The sequence below is a fragment of the Bombina bombina genome, chromosome 5 (assembly GCF_027579735.1).
Source record: "Bombina bombina isolate aBomBom1 chromosome 5, aBomBom1.pri, whole genome shotgun sequence".
Lineage (NCBI taxonomy): Eukaryota > Metazoa > Chordata > Amphibia > Anura > Bombinatoridae > Bombina > Bombina bombina.
Window position 1 is genome coordinate 289779024 of NC_069503.1, and position 24112 is coordinate 289803135.

General features: G+C 40.1%; 1 protein-coding gene across 1 annotated transcript in view; it reads left to right on the plus strand.

The window, feature by feature from the left end:
* The window catches only part of ANKIB1 (ankyrin repeat and IBR domain containing 1), a 575165-nt gene that overhangs the window by 448828 nt on the left and 102225 nt on the right, over positions 1-24112 (plus strand). The window contains exons 8-9 of the mRNA XM_053714029.1: positions 10733-10877; positions 18232-18398. Coding sequence (XP_053570004.1) covers positions 10733-10877; positions 18232-18398 — 312 coding nt within the window. The remainder of the gene's footprint in view (positions 1-10732; positions 10878-18231; positions 18399-24112) is intronic.

Sequence of the window (24112 nt, forward strand, 5' to 3'; positions counted from 1 at the left end):
GTAGGGCCGTTGACGGCGAACTACTAAGTGATACTCCCAGTCTGGGAAGAACCCTAAAACATCTAGTCCATAAGGGGCGGATTCTTGGGCACTCCCACCAAATATGTAGGGAGTCACCTCTCTGGCCACAGCCTCTCCAACAGATGGGAGACGTGCTGGGAAATATTTTAGCTAGTCTGGTAGGGACATAATACCAATGTGCCAAGAGTTTATAATAAGTTTCAAACAAGGTTATACAATGTATGGCCTTTTTGGTACGTTCCAGAGTATACTCCCAGATATCCCCGGTAAATGATTCACCTAGGAGAGATTCCCACTTTGAGAGGTGGGGAGCTGTTTCTGGGTTTAGATTGAGGCCTAGGAGGGCGTAATGTCTATAAAGAGGTCTACAGAGCCAGCTTCCCTGACTCCATGTGGACTCCCAAGGGGTTAGAGGACAGGCTAACGCGGGTTTAAAGCCCCAGCTAGTTAGGAAACTTTTGATTCTGAGATACTCAAATTTTAGGAACCCAGGCAAGGCCCCATCCGCCCCTATCAGGGAAACTGTTTTAAATCCACTCTTCGGGGGTGGAAGCCAAAAGTCCGAAACTACATGAACTCCCATTTGGGCCCACTTCAAGAGATGGGTGTCCTGCAAGCCCGCCAATAGACCAGGTAAAGAGGTAATGGGGGATGGGTGAGGAGCAATATGCCCAGAGTGGCGGATTTTATCCCAGAAGTGCAAACATTCCTGAACAATAGGGTTTAACAAGGTCAGCTCCCTACGACAATGTGTGGACGTCCAGATCAGGTCTCGAAGGGCTAGATTGTAGGGCAACGAAGCCTGTTCGATGGAGCGCCATTTGCAAGTAGCCTGTCTAACACCCCAATGTGAAATATGGGTGAGCATCGCCCCCTCGTAATATCTCACAATCGATGGGGAGGCTAGACCCCCACACGTTCTAGGCAGTTGCAGCACTTTCTGCGCCACTCTTGGAGGCTTACCCTGCCAGATATGCTTAGTGAATTCACTTTGGAATTGAAGGAGGATTTGTCTAGGGACTCTTAATGGGAAGCAGCGGAACAGATATGTAAGGCGGAGCAGAAAAGACATTTTCAAAGCTGCAATACGCCCCATCCATGAAACTTGAGAGAGATTCCAACCCCTACTGAGGGAGCGAAGCTCCTACAGCAGGGGGAGGTAGTTGTCTCTGATGACACGGGAAAGGTCACTAGAGAGTTTAACTCCCAGATGCAGCACCGACGATTCCGACCATCTGAAGGGGTATTTGGCTTTTAGCGAGGCTAATGATGTGCTTTCAAAGCCTTGGGTATATATCTCCGTTTTGGAGATGTTTAGCTTATAATACGACTGGGCATTAAATTCTTCAACTATTTGGAGGAGTCTAGGGAGGGTGGACGATAGCTCGGATGAAAAAAGAGTAATATCATCCGCGAACAAGGCGATATGATGTCTGGTGTCACATAGGGTGATCCCGCTCATCAGGGGGTCCGTTCTAATTCGTTCGGCTAGCGGCTCGATGGCCAGTGTGAAGAGCAGGGGCGACAGAGGGCACCCCTGCCTGGTCCCATTGGATATGGTAAATGGGGGAGTTTGGAAACCTAGGCCTCTTACTGGGGCGGAAGGAGTGGAATATAAGGCCTTTATTGCCACTATGAGATTACTAGGGAAACGGAAGGTTTCAAGCACCTTTCACAAGAAGGGCCATCTCACCTGATCAAAGGCCTTTTCAGCGTCTAATGAGATAATCGCCACAGGTTTACTGAGGCTTGAAGATAGGCCTAGTATATTTAGTAACCTTCTAGTGTTGTCCGGTCCTTCTCTTTTGGGGATAAATCCCACTTGATCTGGATTGATCAAGTGGGGTAATAAATTGGTAATGCGATTGACTAGAAGTTTTGAATAAAATTTTATGTCAGTGTTAATTAATGAAATTGGCCTGTAGGGTCCTTATCGGGTTTCAAGATTGTTATGATAGTGGCTTCCAAAAATTCTCTCTTAAACTTACCCTCATTCCTCGCTAAACTATAGAGCCTTAGGAGTAATGGGTAATGTAAGTTTTGTAAAAGTGAACTGGAAAACCATCTGGACCTGGCGATTTAAATGATTTGGAATTCTTAATAACTCTTTGGACTTCCCTGATAGAGAATGGTAAGTTTAAAGAGTCACTTTGATCGGGCGAGAGGGACGGAAGGTTCAGGGCCTTTAAGTACTCACGTACTGCCTCCGTTGAGGCCGAAAGGGGGTTCTCAGACTTGTGTATATTATAGAGGTTAGAGTAATACTCAGCTAAAGCCTCACCTATCTGCGAAGGGATTTTGAGGAGGGAGCTTGCCGTAGCAATACTATGTATACATGAAGCACTATTTCTATTCCTGATTTTGTTGGCTAGAAGGGTATCTGCCTTATTACCCTTATAGAAATACAACTGTTTTAGTTTAGTTAAATTGTTTTGGGTTCTCCGAAGCTCAATTTGCGAGATATGATTTTTGAGGTCTGAGATTTGGGTCGCTAAGGAGTGTACGGGCTTGGCTCTGTTTTGGGATTCAAGGATCCGTAATTTAATATGAGCCTGCGATAACGAGAGTCCCGCCTGCTTTCGGAGTTTAGCCTGTTCCGAGATCATTATTCCTCTAATGGTTGCTTTAGCGGCCCCCCAGAGGGTGTCGTCCCTAACTTGAGCATTGTCATTAGTTTCCACAAAATGTTTGATTTCTGTGCGTAATTTTTCCCTAAAGGAAATATCCTGTAGTAAGTTGTGGGGCATGCGCCAGGTAGCCCTGGTGCAGTTAGTGTTTGCCGAAATAAGATCAGTTGTGACACAGTCATGATCAGACCAGGGGCAGATAGCTATAGTTGCTTTCGTCACAAGGTCTAGTGAGTCTGCTGTGGAGAAAATGTAGTCAAGTTGGGAGTATTTGCGGTGTGGTTGTGAGTAGTGTGTGTAGTCTTGGTCCTTAGAGTGGACAGCCCTCCATATGTCAAAGTAACCTGAGCCAGTCATGAGAGTGCGAAATTTAGCAGCAAGTCGTTCTGTAGCAGGTGGAGTCCTATGTAAGTCAATGGATTTTCTATCTACCTTCGGGTCCCAGATCATGTTGAAATCCCCCGAAACAATAACCCTACCCTGTTTGTGTTGAGCTATGACATGAAGTATGTGTTTCAGGTACTTAGGTTGATGTGTGTTGGGTAAGTAAACCGACACTAAAGTATATTGTACATGATTGATTCTACAGATCAGGATAACATATCTGGCTTGTGGGTCTTTGATGGTCAGCACTGGCTCGAAAGCCAGCCTCTTGTGCAGGAGGATAGCGGTACCTCTAGCTTTCTTAGTGAAGGGAGCATACTCTATATGCGTATACGCCTTAGAGGAAAGCCTAATCGGCTCATCACGTATCCAATGCGTCTCTTGAAGAAACACGACATCGGGGCCATGGTGTTTAAGTGAGCGTAACAAAGACTTCTCTTGAAGGGAGTGTTGAGTCCCCTAATGTTATGGGTAAGAAACCTTAAAGGGGGGTTAGCCATATGCAGGGTCGGTTAGCAGTTGAGTGGTGTAGGCCTAGGTATTGTCGTCTGGGGAACAGAATGAGAGGGAAAGTAGGGGGTTAAGAAGTAAGGAGTAGGGGGAGACACTGAGAAGTGCCTCAAGAGCGGTGAAAATTGTCCACCTCAAGGGAGCCCTAGCGTGGGCTTCAGTGTGGGGGTGAGCCAAAGGCTCTGGAGCTAGCACTAATTAGCAATAACAAAAGCAGCGACAGCCCCGCTCTAAACGCATAAACATCTCAACATAAAGTGCTAAAACTCAAGTAGTTAAAGAACAGCAGGTAACATAACTAATCAAGTAGAAAAACATAAAACTTACAGAATGAGCATAAGGTTTAACAAATCTGACAGCCTCCCAGCTACACCATCCAACCTAGGACACAGGCCGGACAGAGACACCGGCGGAATTCTAAAAGCCCATACTTATACATTTAAGGGCCCTAGGCCACTGGTGAAACCTATGCAACAGTCTCAGAGTGAGGTCTCTTTGCCCTCTGATCCTTTGCTGTCCATTCAGGAGCTGAGGCTCTCAGCACCGGTTGAGGTTGAGCTTGGTTATTCAGAGGGTCCATCAATAAGCCCCAGGTGGTAAGAAGAGTCAGGCCCTGAGAGGGTGTGGAGATAGTTATGGTCTGGTTATCCTTGGTTACTATGAGCCTGGTGGGAAATCCCTTGCGGTATCTCATGCTGGCTTTACGCAGAGCTGTGGTGATTGGTTGAAAGTGACGACGTTGTTGGAGGGTGTGAGCAGACAATTCAGGTAGTAGCTGCACTCCCTCAAATCTGTCGCTGAGACTTGGTTTTTTTGTAAGCCGCTTGAAGTAAACGATCCTTATATAAGTAGCTGTGGAAGCACACTATGATGTCTCTCGGCTTATCAGAACTAACTGATCTAGGACGTAGGGCCCTGTGAGCCCTCTCCATTGTACTAGTGAGTCCATCAGGGGCGCCAATAAGTTCTTGAAAGAGATCTTGAAGATAGCCTTGTATGTCTGCTGGAGATACAGACTCTGGAACTCCCCTGAATCTTATATTGCATCGTCGCGATCTGTCCTCCATATCAGCCAGTATAGATTCCAGTTGCGAAATCTGCTCCGCTAGACTTTCGGCATAGGCCAAAATGTTGGATTGGTCTACCGCTTGATCATCCTGCTTGCACTCCAGTGCGTCTACCCTGTCGCCAATTTCGGAAATCTCCTTATTTAGCTCGGCAGAGCTGCGCTGGATTTCTTGGGTAATGGACCTGGTCTGGGTGGCCAAGAGTTTCTTGAGTGATGATTCGGTAATATAGTGATGTGAGACAGTTGCTGAATGTAGGCTTGACTGAGACTCCTCATCTTGAGAGTCGGGCTCACTCATTTCAGCACTTGGGTGAGGTAGAGACTCCTTAGTAGAGTGCGCAAAATGATCAAACACCGTCTTCTTAGGTTTGGGGTTTGACTTTGAGTGTTTCCTCACCGTGTGGGGCATTTTGTAGGTTGATAACCAGACCGTGGAAAACAGAGCAAAGGATCACTAAGGGCTTATGGACTATATACTGCTGTACTAAAAAAAGAAATCAAGGGTTATGCATAGCACATTCATATATACAATTTTAGAACATCCTATCACATGGTTAGAGCGGGGCTGAACAATATTTCGCATAGAGAGTTACATTGTGATCAAGTATTAGGCCTACTGCAGTCGTGCTGGGCACTAAATCTGACCCTCACCTTGGGGAACCTAGCGATACGACCCGAAGGAAGGGGAAAGGAAGTTGGAAGTGACCCACCCAGACAAGCTGGACAGGAGCGTGAAGGTGAGGGGCAAACGTGTAAAATATCCCAGACAAATAGCAACAATTTACAATGTGGGGATGGCAAGTACACAGATAAATAATAAGTGTTTAGAATGCGTGGAGTATAAAAGATAGCACTGCTAAATGGGCCTCCTCTGACCTTACAAAACTGCCTCTGAGCTCAGGGAAAGGGGATACGACCAGCAGGAAGGGGAAAGGGGGAGTGGAGGTGACCAGCCTAGACTAGCTAGGCCGGAAAGGGAGAGCTTTGAGGAGTTGGTGTTTGAAAACCCACTTGCCTAAGCTACTACCAGACTAACTGCTGTGGGGGGAACCTGTAGGAAGCAAAAAGTGATTAGCATATCAGTGCAGGTATAGGGCCGAAGGGGTGCAGGCGGCTGTAGGAATCGGTGGAAAGTGCAGGTAGGTAGGTTTTAGTCAGTGACTGTTGCTGGTAGAGTATCTAAATCAAAGCACCTTTGGGGGCAAGACACCAGATCCCAGAGTAGGGTCCCAGCCCTCCAGGGCACAAAGTTCCTCGCAGTCTCTTGTGCTTTTGCCCGGCCAGAGGAACGGTGGCCACAAAAACTGAACAAAATCAGCCAGCGTTGATTGCTGTAACCCAGCTTTCTCAGCTACAGTTATGGGCTGTGTAAAATCAATGAGTTTTTATTGTTTAGCCCCTAAAAAAATTACTTTTTTTCGATATCTAGAGCAGAGCTGTGCCCAGACACGTCTTCTCTCATCAACGGCTAGCTCCGCCCCCCTTAGCTATGTATTTTATATCACATTCAATTTTGAATTGTAATATTTGAATTTGAATGTCACATTCGATTTCGAAATAGTATTTCTAGTCTACAACTGTGTTTTATAAATGTAATATTTGAATTTGAATATACATTCGAATTTGAATGTCACAATCGAATTTGAGATAGTATTTCTAGTCTAATACTGTGTTTTATAAATGTAATATTCAAATTTTGAATGTCACAAATTCAAAATAGTATTTCTAGTCTACAACTGTGTTGTATAAATGTGATATTCGAATTTGAATGTCACATTCTAAATAGTTTTTCTAGTCTACAACTTTTTTTTATAAATGTAATATTCAAATTTGAATGTGACATTCGAAAACTGTAAATAACATTCGATAATAGAATTTTTATGAATATTCGCTCTTATCAACATTCGATTATGTAAATCGAATTTCTACAATAACATTCGTTCTAACATTCAAATTTGAATATAAACACATTCGCCCATCCCTATGAATGCTCTATCAGAGATACATTGTAACTTTTATGTTCCTTTAACACAATTTTGTCAGTGGCTGTTTTCACAGCTATATGAGTGTCCATCAGTGGCATATTTAGGTTTTGTGCTGCCCTAGGCACTCAGAATGAGTATATGTTTCTTGGTACTCCATTGTGATTCCTGAATGCCTTCCCCCCCTCTGATACTAAATGCTCAACTTAGGCAGCCTTTGTAACATTTTTTTGTATCTCTCTCTGCAGTCATCGTTTGCCCCTACTGTCCTACATTATTACACAAAAGTCTTCTGCTGACAATTCTATGATTCTTATCTTGGTACTGGGGATTTTAGTGATCTTAGTGACTCCTGGAACTTAGTTATATATTCCTCTCTTGTGGTTCCTGTTCCTGTCTTATTGTTATGATAGCAGTCCAGGTGTAACCCTCCCTCAATACTGTCTGTTCTTGATATCAGTTTGTTGAACACACACAGTCACACACACAAGTGTGTGTGTAACTTACTGTAGGCATTGCCAATAAAATAGCAGAGCAGAGGAGGGCGGCCGGAATTAGATAAAGCCACACTGCCACAGTTAATACAGCGCAACAAAGACAAGTCAAGTACAACTGTGTAACTTAATGTAAGGCCTAGGCGTTGCCAATAAAATAGCAGAGGATGAGGGCGGCCGGCATTATATATATATATATATATATATATATATATATATATTATTAAAGCCACACTGCCACAGTGCACTGACACAACTAATACAGCGCAAGACAAGTACAACACTCCGTCTCACACTGAGTCCTCTGACTCTATCAGCGTGACTCAGAGATATTTTGGCTTGGTGCTCTGCCCTACCTGAGTTCAGTACTTCAGTTGACTCAGCCCCCTCCACTCTCCATTGAAATTCTTTCCTAGGCTTCGCTTCGCCACTCCACTGATCACTCGCGGGACTCGTCATCTGCACTTCTCTTCTCACCGCGGCCTTGGAGATTACGTGCCCACGTGTGTACGTGCGTTACTCACTCCATCCTTGTTCGGCGACCAACAGACAGGAAGGCAGGCGGATGTTCTAAAACATCACGTGACCTCAGCGAAAAGCCGGCCACATGACCCCCGCCTTGTCAAAATTATTATTATTTTTTTAAATGCTGAACGAATAATTAGTGGCAATGGAGAAGTGCCGCCCCCCCAAAATCTGTCGCCCTAGGCACCGGCCTTGTTGGCCTATCCATTAATACGCCCCTGGTGTCCATGTCTCTTCCATTTTTAATCAAGACAATCTGTTTGTTTTATATATATATATATATATATATATATATATATATATATATATATGTGTGTGTATATATATATATATATATATATATATATATATATTCTTCAACAAACTACAAGAGGAGAACAAGGACCATCAAATATTTCTTAAGGCCCTGTATAGAAAGGGAATCAAGCACTCTTAAAGAGTGCTTGATTCCCTATCTATACAGGGCCTTAAGAAATATTTGATGGTCCTTGTTCTCCTCTTGTAAGTGCTTGATTCCCTTTCTATACAGGGCCTTAAGAAATATTTGATGGTCCTTGTTCTCCTCTTGTAGTTTGTTGAAGAATAATTTTTTATAGGGTCTGCACCACATTAAAATTATAATCTAGCATAACATTAATGTTTTCTAAAGTTTGATAAAAAATTTTTTGGAAAAAGACACATTTATAGTAGCCATTTGTCCTGTACCCTTTTTGTTTTATATATATATATATATATATATATATATATATATATATATATATATATATATATATATATATATATATATATATATATATAGTTTGAGCACCCACTTTTGGTTAGCCAAATTATTTTTGGTAGCATTAGTTTTAGATTTCTATGATAGTGTTTGTTTCCACAAGCAGCCTTTGGTTGGAAATTCTTCCAGTCATCTCCTCTTCAGACCAATGTATCCCTACTATTGATACACATGATATTACTTCAAGTGGTATCATTTGAAGGGTCACTTTACTGCCGTTAATTTCATTTTGGAGGTAGTTCTTTGTTCCTCCCTAGTGACTGACTATAGTTAGGGAGGGACTGGGGGGGATTACTTACATATACATATGCAGTGAAAGCACGGCAAGATTCTTCTTATTTTAACAGCTTAAACAGCAAAATAGCTAATACATCCAATATGGCAAACTTTATCTACATCTAAAGCTTTTTTAAATAGCCATTTAAATATTTTTTTGACTACACTCTTCCTTTAATTACTGCTCTACGTGCGGTTAACAAAAGTGGTACTGCTGTATATGTGGTTTGAGTAAGGGCATAATGTCCTCTGTGTGTCTGGCAGGAAGGAGTAAATAAAACTGTAACAAATAAATGAGGAAAATATTTTATAGAATGGATTAAAAGGACACTCAAGTCAAAATTAAACTTTAAAGGAATAGTAAACCCAAAAATGTTATTTTATTATTCAGATAGAACATACAATTTTAAACAACTTTCCAATTTACTTCTATTATCAAATTTGCTTCATTCTCTTGTTATTCATTGCTGAAGGAACAACATTGCACTACTGGCAGCTTGCTGAACACATCTTGCTAGCCAATCACAAGGGACAAATGTGTGCAGGCACCAATTAGCAGCAGCTCCCACTAGTGTATGATATGTGCGTAATCTTTTTCAACAAGGAATACCAAGAGAACGAAGCACATTCGAAAAAGAATTTAATTTAAAAGTGTCTTAAAATGATATGCTCTATATGAATCAGGTACGTTTAATTTTCACTTTCCTATCCCTTTAATGATTCAGATAGAATATGTAATTTTTAACAACTTTCCAATTTAATTCCACAGTCAATTTTTGTATTTACACTTTTTGAGTCACCATCTCCTACTGAGCATGTGCAAGAATTCACAGAATATACGTATATGCATTTGTGATTGGCTGATGGCTGTCACATGATGTAGGTGGAGTGGAAATAGACATAACTTTGAAAGTTGTCAGAAAATCTACTACTCACTTGAAGTTCAGACTAAGAGCTGTTGCATTGTCTTTTTATCACGCATTGGTTGATTATGCAAATCTATTGTATTTACTGGTCCTTTAAGTGATGTGGCAGAATGAAGCCTACAGTAAATATACCACTGATATCCTTGGCTGCTAATGGAATGTTTGACTTAGGCCTGCCATTTGGGCAAGGTGAGAGGGGCGCCCGCCCAGGGCCCCACAATTCCAAGGGTGAGGGTATGGGAAGGTGCAATGTACATCCTATATTTAGTTTATGAAGATATGTTTATGGTATCCGGATGTGTAATCAGGAGCAAAACTACAGGGGGTGCAGAGGTCGCAATTGCGACTGGGCCCCCAAGGGTGGGGGCCCAGCTTCAAAAAATAAAAAACGTTGACCTGCCACTGCCTGCACTGATATCATGTGAGTTTGACACTAGTGTCTCTGACTACAGGGGTTAGTGTTTTTGTTTTACCCATTGGTGTTGATGTGTATGTGTGTGACTGCTTGTGTATTTATGCATGTATTTGTGTGTGTGTATGTTTGTGAAACCAGCAAATTACAGACCTTGTTACTACAGCATGGGGGTGCAGAGGGTAAACAGTGTCAGTCTATACACTACCACTATATACAGTATGGGGGGGCTGGACCATGTCACACACTACTGTGATCACTTTATAAAGTACTGGGGCGGGTAGGGTCTTCTTAGATTCTTGCACCTGGGCCCTGTGGTTTCTAGTTATGCCTATGTGTGTAATATATAGTGTTATTCTTTATATAGCTAACACAGTCTCAAAATTGGTGGCCCTGCCTGGTTTGACTCTTATCTACTATAACGTTTTCCTGTTTGGCAAGCATTACAATAATGAGAGCTCCTTATAGATACTGCATATATATAAAATGATTTTGGTTTTACAAACAAACATAGTAAGAATCTAACTAGTAACTCCAGTAACTTAAGTAAAAATGATGTATTGTTAATAAAAAGTTCTTTTTTTTTTTAGCACCCAAAAATCAGTGTTGAAGGGAATAAATCTGCAAAAAAATATTGTGTTGAGTACTGGAATAATAGAGTAATATTTCTTCTTTATAATTTTCATAGAAGACGGCTGCTTACGGTGTCCATTTCTTTGTCTTTTTAGTTTTCTAAACCTTAAGATTCAGGAAGGAGAAGCTCACAATATATTCTGCCCAGCATATGACTGCTTTCAGCTTGTTCCTGTGGAAGTCATTGAAAGCATAGTGTCTAAGGAGATGGACAAGCGATATCTTCAGTTTGACATAAAGGTAAAGTCAACTAGTAATTGCATTGTTGGATAAAAAACAAATCAAAGCGGAACATCACCATATTTGATATTGGTAACAGCAGAAGTAGTCAGCAGGCAGGGACAAGTATTTGCATTGTTTGGACAGGTATTATTCAATTACCGTCATCAATGTTTGTGTAAAAGGGGATTTGAGATTGTTAAACAATCACAACAGGAACACTAAATTAGTTTTCTGAACTTGATATCACTAATGGGACTTTGTTTTGTAAATGTGCTCCCTCCCCCCCTTTAATGTGTTCCTAATGACTTATTTTACTTGCTGGAGCTCCGTTACCTTTATTTTGTCATTTAAAATAGCTGTTTTGCCGGTTGAAACCACCTTATCGCTTACTTTACTGAAAATTTAACTTCAGCATTATTGGTTATAAAAAAAGCTATGTAGACAAGAGGTAGAGCAAATTTAAATACAATGAACACAAATCTGCTGGTCTGAGTACATTGTCCTTAGCCATCATACACAATTTGAGTTTGGAATTGTATATCACACATTAGAGAGAACCAAAATGTTAATTTTAACGTTGCCAATTCTGCTAATTAGAACAAGCATTTAAAGAACCAGTGTGAAATTCAGTTTATGTATCCAGCTGTGCCACCTCCAACAGTGGGAGCCACATCTGTGGAGCTCATACCAGGCTCACTTAGCAAACACTCCCATTCTCTCTACAATGATCTGTCTTCAGAAATAACAGTCTTGAATTTTTTCAAACAGTGCTGTGATCTTGTTGCTAATCCCATTATTAAATAACCAATTAAATTAAAGTGATTAACATACATAACAAAGGTATAGTGTTAAATTATAATTCAAAATACAATAGTCCCAAACAAAGGCATAGCATCCCAGGTTGCCATCGGTTGCATTTTGTTTGTGCTGCAATAACTGCACACTTAGATATTAGATATTATATATACTTAATTCCAAGAGCTATCAAAATCATGTTTGCTGGGACCAGTGAGGATTAGGTGCTGTTGAACTTAGTGAGGGTGTTGAAGAATCATCAGTAACCCCTGGAGCTAATACTGATTTCCATCTTAATGCGAGTAGAGTCCACGGCTTCATTCATTACTTGTGGGAAATACAGAACCTAGCCACCAGGAGGATGCAAAGACACCCCAGCCAAAGGCTCAAACACCTCCCCCACTCCCCTCATCCCCCAGTCATTCTTTCCCTTTCGTCACAGGAGTCATTCCATTCGCCAGGTTCCATCTACAACCTCTTCAGTTGTGCATGCTGAGGCAATGGAACGGCGATCACTTGGAAATCGGGAGGAGTCGCTTCTTCAGATCAACATCCTGGAACTTCGAGCGATCTTCAACGCTCTTAGGGCTTGGCCCCTCCTGGGTTCATCCCAGTTCATCAGGGGGGAACGAGAACCTCCCTAGCCATGAGGGAAGTATCTCGGATTCTGGAGTGGGCAGAGACTCACAACTGCTCGCTGTCAGCGATCCACATCCCGGGTGTGGATAACTGGGAAGCGGATTTTCTCAGCAGACAATCGTTTCATCTGGGGGAATGGTCTCCTTACCCCAAAGTGTTTGCGGAGATTTGCAACAGGTGGGGGATTCTGGAGATAGATCTCATGGCGTCCAGACTCAACTTCAAGCTACCCAGTCACAGGCCAGGGATCCCCAGGCAGAACTGATAGATGCTTTAGTAGTGCCTTGGGGATTCAACCTAGTCTACATATTTCCTCCGTTACCACTTCTACCTCGAGTAGTGGCACGCATCAAGCAGGAGCAAGCATCAACTATTCTGATTGCTCCCTCATAGCCGCGGAGGATGTGGTTTGCGAATCTGGTGGGGATGTCATTGTCTCCTCCATGGAGGTTGCCCTGTCGCAGGGATCTGCTGGTACAGGGTCCCTTTATGCATCATAATCTAGATTCTCTGAGACTGACTGCGTGGAGATTGAACGCTTAATTTTAGCCAGGAGAGGGTTTTCTGAGAGTGTGATTGATACTCTCATTCAAGCCAGGAAGCTGGTCGCCCGATGCATCTATCATAAGGTGTGAAGGACCTACTTACGCTGGTGTGAGACTCATGGATATTCCTGGCATAAGGTCAGAGTATCCAGGATACTTTACTTCCTCCAGGACGGTTTGGAGAAGGGATTTGCCGCCAGTTCCTTAAAGGGACATATTTCGGCTCTCTCTGTTGTTACACAAGAAGCTCGCTGAGCTTCCTGATATACAGTCTTTTGTTCAGTCTCTATCCAGGATCAAGCCTGTATTTAGACATTCTGATCCTCCTTGGAGTTTGAATCTGGTTCTTAGGGTTTTGCAGAGGGCTCCGTTTGAGCCTATGCATTCTCTTGACATTAAGATACTGTCTTGGAAGGTTCTTTTTCTACTGGCTATTGCTTCGGCACACAGAGCCTCTGAGTTGGCGGCCTTGCAATGTGAGCCTCCTTACCTGGTTTTTCAGGCTGTCCTTCGCACTGAGTTTGGATTTCTCCCTAAGGTTGTGTCCGCCTCTTTTTTGCCCTCCCGTTTTCATTCAGTGTCCTCTAGAGCTTGGGTATTTGTTTCCCACAAGTAATGAAAGAAGCCGTGGAAAACATAAATTATGCTTGCCTAATAATTTCATTTCCATCTGTACGATGAGAGTCCACGGCTCCCGCCCAGTTCTCCGTTGGGGGCGGACCTAAATTTATTTTGTTCTTCTTCTGGCACCATTTATACCCTGATATTTCTCATACTGTTCCTTGTTACCTCGGCAGAATGACTGGGGGGTGAGGGGAGTGGGGGAGGTATTTAAGCCTTTGGCTGGGGTGTCTTTGCCTCCTCCTGGTGGTCAGGTTCTGTATTTCTCACAAGTAATGAATGAAGCCATGGACTCTCCTCGTAAAGATGGAAATGAAATTATCAGGTAAGCATAATTTATGTTTTTAGAACAACACTTGTATCCACCACAGAAGCATTATAGTATTATCTTTAAAAATTAATAATAGAAAAGGCTATATAAATGGTAGGAGGATATAGCTAATATATTATTAGTTCAGTTAATAGAAGACAGATTGCACAGGATATAGCAATATAGTCTGTGGTTTTTGCTATCAAGCCTTATAATTATTGGCAATAAAACCTATGTAGCTTTATATAAATCTTTATGATGTTATTTTATTACTATTATAGTTTCTTTGTAATGTTCCACAATATTCTGCAGCACTGAATCCTAATTTGTTTCTTGCTAAAAAAGGGTTTAGCTACTTACAGGGAGGGATCATTGTACGTTCATTTTATGTGATGTTTTTTGTTATTAGTTCTTAGTTGTTAATGTATGATTTATTGCTTGTTGCTTATCTCAGGTTAAGCTGAAATGTATTGAAATTTCCTTAGCAGTGTTAATAATACAGTAGATTTTTGTGTTTGTATTTCCTCTATTGTAAAGAAGGAGCTTAGGAGGAAGAGTATTCTGTTACTTATTGCTAGATGTTACTCAGCAGAGAATGCCTTTGTTTTCTTTGTATGTGTTAACTGCAAATGTTAGTTGTGTGGCACATTAATGATTGATCAACCCGTTGTCAGTAGTCTTAATATTACACCCAGGTCATATGGATGGCCAAGACATTTCAGCTGAGCTTTTGTAAATGTTATAATTTGCACAGACCTTATGGTATATTTGCCTTTGTATATATATGTATCATTTTGTAATTTCTTTTAATTTAACAGTGTGTTCCAATCCTTTATGTTTTCATGACTTTTTTTGCATTCACCACTGCTTTCTCTTCTGTCTTCAGGGAATATTTCTCCCAGTTATGAACCTTGTTTCATCACAGTTTGTTCTTGTCTGATGCTTTATTTTCATCTCTCGCACTAAGCATTGTCAGTCACAATCTTATTCCCTTTCCTTTAGTTATTTCCAGTGCTGTCTCTGTTTCCATGTCCACTTTGGCATGCCCTCTTTGTAGGCAATAATATTATTTTAGATCAAAGTCTATTCTGAAGCTGTTTCCGGTGACTGATAGTGGCTCACTCACTGTGATTCTGCTCTTTTCTGCATTTTCTTTTCTGCATACAGTTCAGATCTTCTCTCCTTTACCTCTGCAAATAGCAGTTAGCTACTGCCCAGTTTCATCCTCTCACTAAATTCATATGATTTTTCTGCTTGATTTTGAAATAATCGTTATAAGTCTTTCGCAGTTAAAATTCTCATCTTATCATTGGTGAACTCCACTGCCACCTTTATAACCCCCACTCTGCCAGTGGACTCATTCTGCCTCTATTTTTACAGCAATCACCAACAAAGAGACTTTATAACTTGCATTCTCAAAACTGCCCTTGAGACAATTATCGTGTTTGCCCCTCACTGATCCCACAAGAACCTATATTATCTTAACCATAACTATAATATTGCCTTACTTTCAATTCCATTATGCCATGTTAAACCTACACTGTTTACCTGAAGAAATGTTCTACTCATTATGTATCCATCACTTTCACACAAGATGCTTTCACCCACTATAAAGATCTAGCCTCTTCATTCTCCACACTAATTTACACTTTTAACACTTTCATCTGCTTATATTATTTTATCTTATTTAATTTGTTTACTACTGTTTGGGTGCCTAGTGAACTTTCTCTGCTCTCTTTTTGACCTTCTGCTTTCTGGTTTGAGCTCTCTGCTCAGGCAAGATTATCTAAAACCTCTTTACTGGATTTAGGAAAGGCAAATTTTGCATTGTGAGCTGAGTACCTTGATGAGGAGTTTACCCTTGAGTTCTGTACTCACCTGGACTTCCAGGTTCAGTCTCCTTTTTTTTTTTTAAAGAAGAAGATTGGGTGAGGTCTGCCAATGGGATGGTCAGCACTCAATGCAAGAGAATTTAAGAGATGTGGGCTCATAAAACCAACCACCATACAGCTGAAGACAAGTGGTATCACAGAGATCAAGGTTCTTTTGTCAGAAAACATATATATATATATATATATATATATATACACACACACATACACACAATTATTATTATTTTAATTTATTTGTATAGCACCTCAAAATTACATAGCACTGGGTATGGAGATAGGGGTATACAATGATGAGGGTTTGTGATAAGAAAATTATACAAAAACATAACAGACTATACAGATCTACTACAGGATAAAGAGGGCCCTGCTCCAAATAGCGTACAGTCTTCATGTTGAAGGTGCAGAGCCATAAGGTTTGGGGTAGCTTGTCATGTGGATAGTAGTAGCAGCAGTGAGTCAAGGCACTTTAAGATTTATTTTGATTAAGATGTAAAGCAGAGGAGAGATAGTAAGCCTCTCTGAGTAGGTGGGTTTTTAAAGAGCATCTGCATTTATACAAGGTTGGAGACAGTCTGATGGAGTGGGGTAGAGAGTTCCAGAGGACAGGAGCAGCATGTGAGAAGTCTTGAAGGTGAGAGAGGGACGTAGAGATAATAGGAGTGGAGGGACATAGGTCAGAGGTTGATCGAAGAGGATGTGTCTGTGAGTATTTGGATATGAGAGAAGAAAAATTGTTGGGAGCAAGAGTGCTTTATAGGTTAGGGTTAATACTTTGAATTGTATTCTAAAGTGTATGGGTAGCCAGTGTAGAGACTGGCAGAGTGGAGTAGCTGATGTAGATCGGAGACTTGGATGAGGCTAGCTGAAGCATTCACAATAGATTGAAGGGGAGAGCAGCAGTGTTTGGGAAGGCCATTTAGAAGTAGATTACAGTAGTCAATGCATGACAAAATGAGGGAATTCATTATTATTTTTGTAGTTTGTTGAGTAAGGATAATTTGTTACTTTTGTAAGAGTGTTTTCTGTTGTGTGTTTAGGGCGGAAGTAATGAGTTAGTTGAGAGAAATTGAGTTAAGCGAATATAGACTAGTCATTTCAATAATTTAGAGGCAAAGGGAAGTAAGGAGACTGGTTAGTTAGAAGGGGTGGCGGGGTCAAGCGAAGGCTTTTCTAAGGTTTGGTGCGATTGATGGCTTGAATGTATCAAGAAATGTTCCAGCGGTGAGAGACTGGTTAAGGAGATGAATTAGGGCAGGGTTTAGACAAGCAAAATTAGGATCACTTGGGCAGGTTGTGAGATGAGCAGAAGATAGGAGTATGAGGACTTCTTCCTTTGATACAGAAGTAAAGTAGCACAGAGTATTTTTAGTAGAAGGGGTGGGTAGAAGTGCTGGGTTTGAGGTGTGTGAGGGATAGATGGTTTTTTTATTTTGTTGATTTTATTTTTGAAGTGATCAGCAATAATCTGAGCAGCAAGTTTGGTAGTGGGTGGAGGTGCAGCCAGACAGAGAAGGGAGTTACATTTTAAGAACAGCCTTCTGGGGTTGGATTCATGAGATGACATACAGGAGGAAAAATAACCTTTTTTGGCCAGGAGGACAGAGTTGTATGACGTGCGGAATCATTTATAATGCAGGGAATTAGCACGGGTATGTGATTTCCTCCACTGACGTTCAGCAGTCCGTGGACGTTGCTGAAGATAGTGGGTCTGTTTGGTGTTCCACGGTTGTCGTTGAGTGCCTGATGCACGGTGAACAGTAAAGGGTGCAGCTCTGTCAAGTTAATTTAAGTGCAGAATTATACTGTTAAGCCACAAGGTTTGGGCAAGAGAGGGATAAAATGTTTGAGAGTAGAAGTTTTAGTTGAACAGAAAAGTCTGTGAAATCCAAGTTAATTAAATCCTTGTAATGTAGCAGTTTTTTTGGGAGAGTTAGTAGATTGTGGTCAGAAATGGGAAGTTAGAGAAGTTGGAGACGACACAAGGATTGGTGAAGACCCGGTCAATTGAGTTAGTTGCCTTCACAGTGGGTTGGAGATGTTGTTCACTGAGACCAAAATATGTGGTATTGGAATTACATATATATATACATACAATTACGTATATACACACACACAGGTTGGTACTATTTTAAACAGTGGTTTAGATGAAAACATAAATAGTTTTTGTGAAAAAACAAAATTGATTTAATAGAGATGATACATTAATAGCTAATTATGATAGAAAATTGTTGCCAGCTTTCAGGACACAAAGGTACTTTCTCTGAAGACTGCCCTTGGTGTTTTGAAAGGTTAGCTTTTAGTTAGCTTTTGAAAATATATCCTTTATGTGTCACCTAAATGTAAAGTCCAAGCTCCACTGTACAAGTAATTATTATCTTGCTTTTAAGATTTAGCTTTAGATATAATGTTTGATTTCAGAAATGCATTACAGAATGTTTTAATAGATCATTCAGTTGGCTTTGTTAAATCATCTCAGTTTTCATCAATCCATCAATTCAGCCAGCTTTTACACTGTATGTTTATTTAATGTAACTTACCAAAGAACATTATGCGTGTGTCTATAACTGTAGGCATTTGTTGAAAACAATACGGCTATTCGTTGGTGTCCAACCCCAGCCTGTGAGCGGGCAGTTCGCCTAAAGAAGCAGGGAACCAATACATCTGGCTCTGATACGCTGAACTTCCCATTGTTACGAGCACCAGCTGTGGATTGTGGAAAGGGCCATCTTTTCTGTTGGTGGGTATCAATCACATAACATTCATGAATCACCGGTATATAATTTACAGTATACTGTTTAACATTTAAAGACTTGGAGTTTACATAAATCAGGAGCATAACTAAGATCTGCCCTTTGGTGATTCTTGAGCAATGGGTTGAAAATCCCATTATAGTGCTTTTTTTAATACTTTACAGTACACTAATAAAAAAAATCTGACAGTGGGAGTCTACAAGGCATCATTTTGGGACTTACCCCCCTGTTCACTATGAGGGGGCAAAAACGCCCTAACATACCAAATTTATAAATCCATCCCACTTACCCTGAATTATTTGTTTTTTGCCTACATGATGGAGTTTTATCACTTTGATGTGTATGCATCTTTGAGGCTGTTTTTGGCAGGAAAGTTCTGTGAACCATAGTGCCTTATCACTAATGTACCACCTTTTACATGGTGGTCTGATGGACTTCACTGCTTGGGTATAGATTACCACACGTGGACTCTCACATACTGATAAAAGAAAACAAAAGTTATGCTAACCTGATATTTTTTTTTATCATCATGAGAGTCCATGATCCTCTAAGCACTTCATTTATCCCACTTTGTCTTTACTGCTTTTCTGTTACTTCTGTCTTGGCTATATGTATGACTGAGGATGCAGGGTACTTAGGAGGGATTTAGAACTCTAGTATGTTGGGGTGTTTTTGCCTCCTCCTAGTGGACTGGAGGGTAATTCACAAATTTTATATCTTGTGGACTCTCACCATCATGAAAGAAATACATTTATCAGGGATACATAAATGTTGTTTCTGTATATTTAATAATGTTGTTTCAGGCTGTCTATAGAAATTAGCAGTTATAACCAATTTTCTATCTTGTTACCTATTGTAGTTCTGAAATTAAGAGAGTGCTCCTAATCTCAGATCGTTACCTGTATAAAAGACACCTGGGAGCCAGAAATCTTGCTGATTGATAGGGGATCAAATACTTATTTCACTCATTAAAATGCAAATCAATTTATCATTTTTTTTAAATGCGTTTTTCTGGATTTTGTTGTTATTCTGTCTCTCACTGTTCAAATAAACCTACCAATAAAATTATAGACTGATCATTTCTTTGTCAGTGGGCAAACGTTCAAAATCAGCAGGGGAGAATAAGACGTACTCTTATTCTGTCTGCTCATTGCCTAGGAGGTAAAGGGACCAGAGTTCTTGACAACACTTTGTGACATGGATCACATTTCTTTGAATACTTTTATTGCAAAAGATAGGAATACAATTTTACATTTTTATATTTTGTAAAAGGGAACTGATGTTAATTTGAGACCCAATAAAATGTGAAATAATTATGAAAAATAATTACAAACATTTTGTTTTCCAGTGGCAAAAGCTTAAAGGGACATGAAACCCATTTTTTTTTCTTTCATGATTTAGATAGAGCATGTGATTTTAAACAACTTTCCAATTTGCTATCTAATTTTGTTCTCGTGGTATTCTTTGTTGAAAAGCATACATAGGTAGGCTCAGTAGCTGTTGATTGGTGGCTGCATATATATGCCTCATGTTATTGGCTCATTCAAAGCATTAACTAGCTCCCAGTAATGCATTGCTGCTCCTTTAACAAAGGATACCCAAGAGAATTAAGCAAATTAGATAATAGAAGTAAATGGAAAAGTTGTTTAAAAGTTTATGCTCTATGTGAGTTGTGTAAGAAAACTTTGGGTTTCTTGTCCCTTTAAGGTAGCAAAAAATGCAGCAAAGTAGGAATATGTTATAGAAGGTACAATATGGCTAGAAACAGCCGTTGCAAAGGTGGGATGCAGTACTGGAAATGTAAAAAATAGACCAAGTATTTTAACTGCTTGTTTTTTTATAACTAGTCTGACTAAAGAGTGTAGGGGCATCACTACCCTGCTGTTTTACTATTACAGGCCATTTAACAACCCCTAATTGAGAGGGACAGCCACAAATTCTAAGCTTTGTTCTAAGCCATATTTACAGAATTTCCCTTAGCCTCTCCCATGGACCAACCAGACACTCCCACCAAATGTCCAGGCACACCCTGAATCCCACTCACTTGCCACCCCGCCCTTGACAACACTGCTCCACCAATGAAATGGCAACAGGCCCCCATCCAACCCAGCCACAAATGTTGGGAGGTATGCTATTACAAAGATCTCAATTCATTTTACAAACACTATTGTCTACTGGAAGATTATTCTTTTTTTTATTGCTCTTGCAATATTACATTTCTTTCATATAGGTGGTGAGAGTCCACAAGCTGTTACTTATGGGATATACATTCCTACCAGGAGCATGCAAAGTATCCCAAATCTCAAAAGCCTATAAATACCCCTCCCAACTCTCACATACCTCAGTTTTAAACGTTGCCTCCTTAGGAGGTGGTTGAAGCATGATGATGTGTTTTTTATTTCTTCAGTGAAAGGCTCTTCTGAGCATATTGAAGCCCAGTTCCCCTCAGAATACAGTGCTTGTCAGAGGGATGTGAAGGGTACTCTGTACCATGATTTATGTTAAGGTGATATAACCTGGTTCATCCGTTTATTTGTTTTAGATTCTTGCCTTTTTGTTTCTGTTATGTTATTTGTAACAAATGTGGCCGTAAATACCCCAGCACAAGGTTATCTGTGTGTATACGTTTCTTTCAATAAATAATTCTTTATTGAAGGTAGATTTCCTAGTCCACATGATTAACCCCTTACATCTACAACATCATACCCTGCACGCTGCTGCTCATTAAGGGTTGCAAGAACTGGCTATTATGATTTCCCTCCCTCCTGCAGGCCTCCCGAAACCTTCAAATATATGAAGGTACTTAATAAAGTGGAAGCTGAAAGCTTTTTCCACAAAATACCAAAACAAGTAGTCAGATTAATCACATAAAAACAGGGTATCTGTGGAATTCAATTGGGGTACACATATATTTATTTATGAAGAAGTTATCTCTTAGAGCAGTGTTGACCAACTTCATAATGCTTGGGGGCTGTTGATCAATATTTTTTATGCCTTACAGGCCACTCTAAATTAAAATGTATTGCCATTAATAAAAAAAAAAAAATAATATATTTCCTAAAAATTTCACTAGCAAAGAGCCAGATTTAAGTAAGCGAGCAGGGAATGTCTGTATGTCTGCCGTTATTTTCTCAAGAAGGCTCTTTTGAGTTTTGGCCACCCCAGAGCCCACATCTTTAGTTCAGCTTTTTCTTGGGGTCGTGAGAAGCAATGGTGCTCATTTTTAGTTCATCATTTTCCCATGTCTGCAACACTAGTGTAAAGGGCTGTGTATGACCATCCCATAGAGCATAAATTCTCTTGAACAAAGGTATTTCTGCTCTGTGTCATAAATGAAAATTGCTAAAAGACAATATAAGCTATGAGTTTAAATGGCAATATATTAAAGGTCAAAATGTAATGTTAAAGAAAACTAAAAACAAATCATATGAATAGGGCTTGTTTATTAAAGGGACAGTCTAGTCAAAAATAAACTTTCATGATTCAGATAGGGTATGTCATTTTAAACAACTTTTCAATTTAAATTTATCATCAATTTTGCTTTGTTCTCTTGGTATTCTTAGTTGAAAACTAAACCTAGGTAGGCTCATATGCTAATTTCTAAGCTCTTAAAGGCCGCCTTTTATCTGAATGCATTTTGACAGTGATTCACATCTAGAGGGTGTTAGTTCATATGTGCCATATATATAACATTGTGTTTACGCACGTGGTTACTTGGAAGTCAGCACTGATTGGCTAAAATGCAAGTCTGTAAAAATAAAATGAAATAAGGTGGCAGTCTGCAGATGCTTAGATACAAGGTAATCACAGAGGTAAAAAGTATATTAATAAAACCATGTTGGTTATGCTAAACTGGGAAATGGCTAATAAAGGGATTATCTATCTTTTTAAACAAAAAGACTGTCCCCTTAAATAGGATTGTGAGTGCCAGTTACAATTGTACTTCTCCATGTCCTTAAACAAAACCAAAAAATTTTTTTTTTAAAGGACCTCTGGCATTACCTGTTGATCTATTAGGCTTCTGGAGCTACAAAAGGGTAAAACGGGAATCTAATGACCAGTCTATGAGTCATGCTATCAGGGCTATAAGTAAGAATACTGATAACACAATACATATTATTTTGCCTAGAGGCTAATTGGTTTCTGGAAAATAAAATAGTGTAGTTTTCTCTTTTATTTAATAATCTGTAAGATTTTCAAATTCATCAGGGGGTTTTATTATCCGAACAATAAAAAGATTTATATTAAAACACGACACTTATAATAATGTTTCAATATTAGAATAACTACCTTAAAAGTTAATGGGATGCTAAAGTTAAAAAAAAATTACAGGTAGATTACGAGTTGTGCATTCGTCTTTTAACGCTGAAAAAATGGCAATTTCAGCGTTAAAACAGCAACGCACCCATTACAAGTCTTGTCGGTATAGCTGTACCGCAAGCCTTTTAGTCTGTAATGCAACGTCAGTCCCGCACTCGTAAAAATTAAGTTTTTTCATGGGACTTCCATAGCGAAGCCATTACAAGTTTTGCGTTCAGGCTAAAAAACTTGTGTTACACCCTATACCAACAAGTTCCGTACCGCCATCTGAGAGCAGTAGTTATGAGTTTTACACAAAAAAACTGTTACAAAAAACTCATAACTAAAGTGTTACAAAGTACACTAACACCCATAAACTACCTATTAACCCCTAAACCAAGGCCATCCCGCATCACAAACACTATATTAAACATATTAACCCCTAATCTGCCGCTCCCGACATCGCTGCCACTAATACATTTTATTAACCCCTATTCCGCCGCTTCCTGACATCGTCACCAATATAATAAAGTTATTAACCCCTAAACCGCCACCCTCCCGCATCGAAAACACTATTTAAATATAATTAACTCTTAATCTGCTATACGCCCACATCGCCCCCACTATACTAAAGTAATTAAGCCCTACACAGCCGCCACTATAATAAACCTATTAACCCATAAACCGCAAGACCCGCACAACGAAATATACTAAATTAAACTATTAAACATAAAATAAAATATCAAGCGCCCTGGTATCAAAAGACAAATAATTTTGCCATTATATTTTTCAATGAAAAAAGGATATAAGCTGCATAAAATGATGCTTTGGTGCTGGTAAAGATCCTCATTGGAGTCGCTTCTTTCTTAGGTCTCAGAATTGGAAGCTGGGATATCGCTAGACAAGAAAAACAGAAAAAGAACAGCGCAGACTCCTCTAAGTGTAGTAGTTAAAAACAATTTCTGAAGATTTATCGAAGCACACAAAATTCAAACTCACACTACTAGATAACCTCAAACATGTGAGGTACGTTAAGGCTTATCTTGAAACACCATTAGATCCCATGATATATAGAGACACTACTGTCCAAACAGATACCTCTCCCTAAACAGCTTGATCCAAATCAGTAGCCAGCTCATGGATCCACCATAGCTACGTCTACGTCACACGCAGCTGTTTGGATCCATGAGCCGGCTACTGATGTTGATCAAGCTGTTTAGTGTGGCGATTTTCACTTTATACACCGGAGATCTTTTACTGGGACACCAGGGACCTCTTGACCCAAAGATAAGACGCTTTGACTTGCCATCACTTTTACATGGAGTATTTACCTGCATTGAGGGAGAGGTATCTGTTTGGACAGTAGTGTCTCTATATATTGTGGGATCTAATGGTGTTTCAG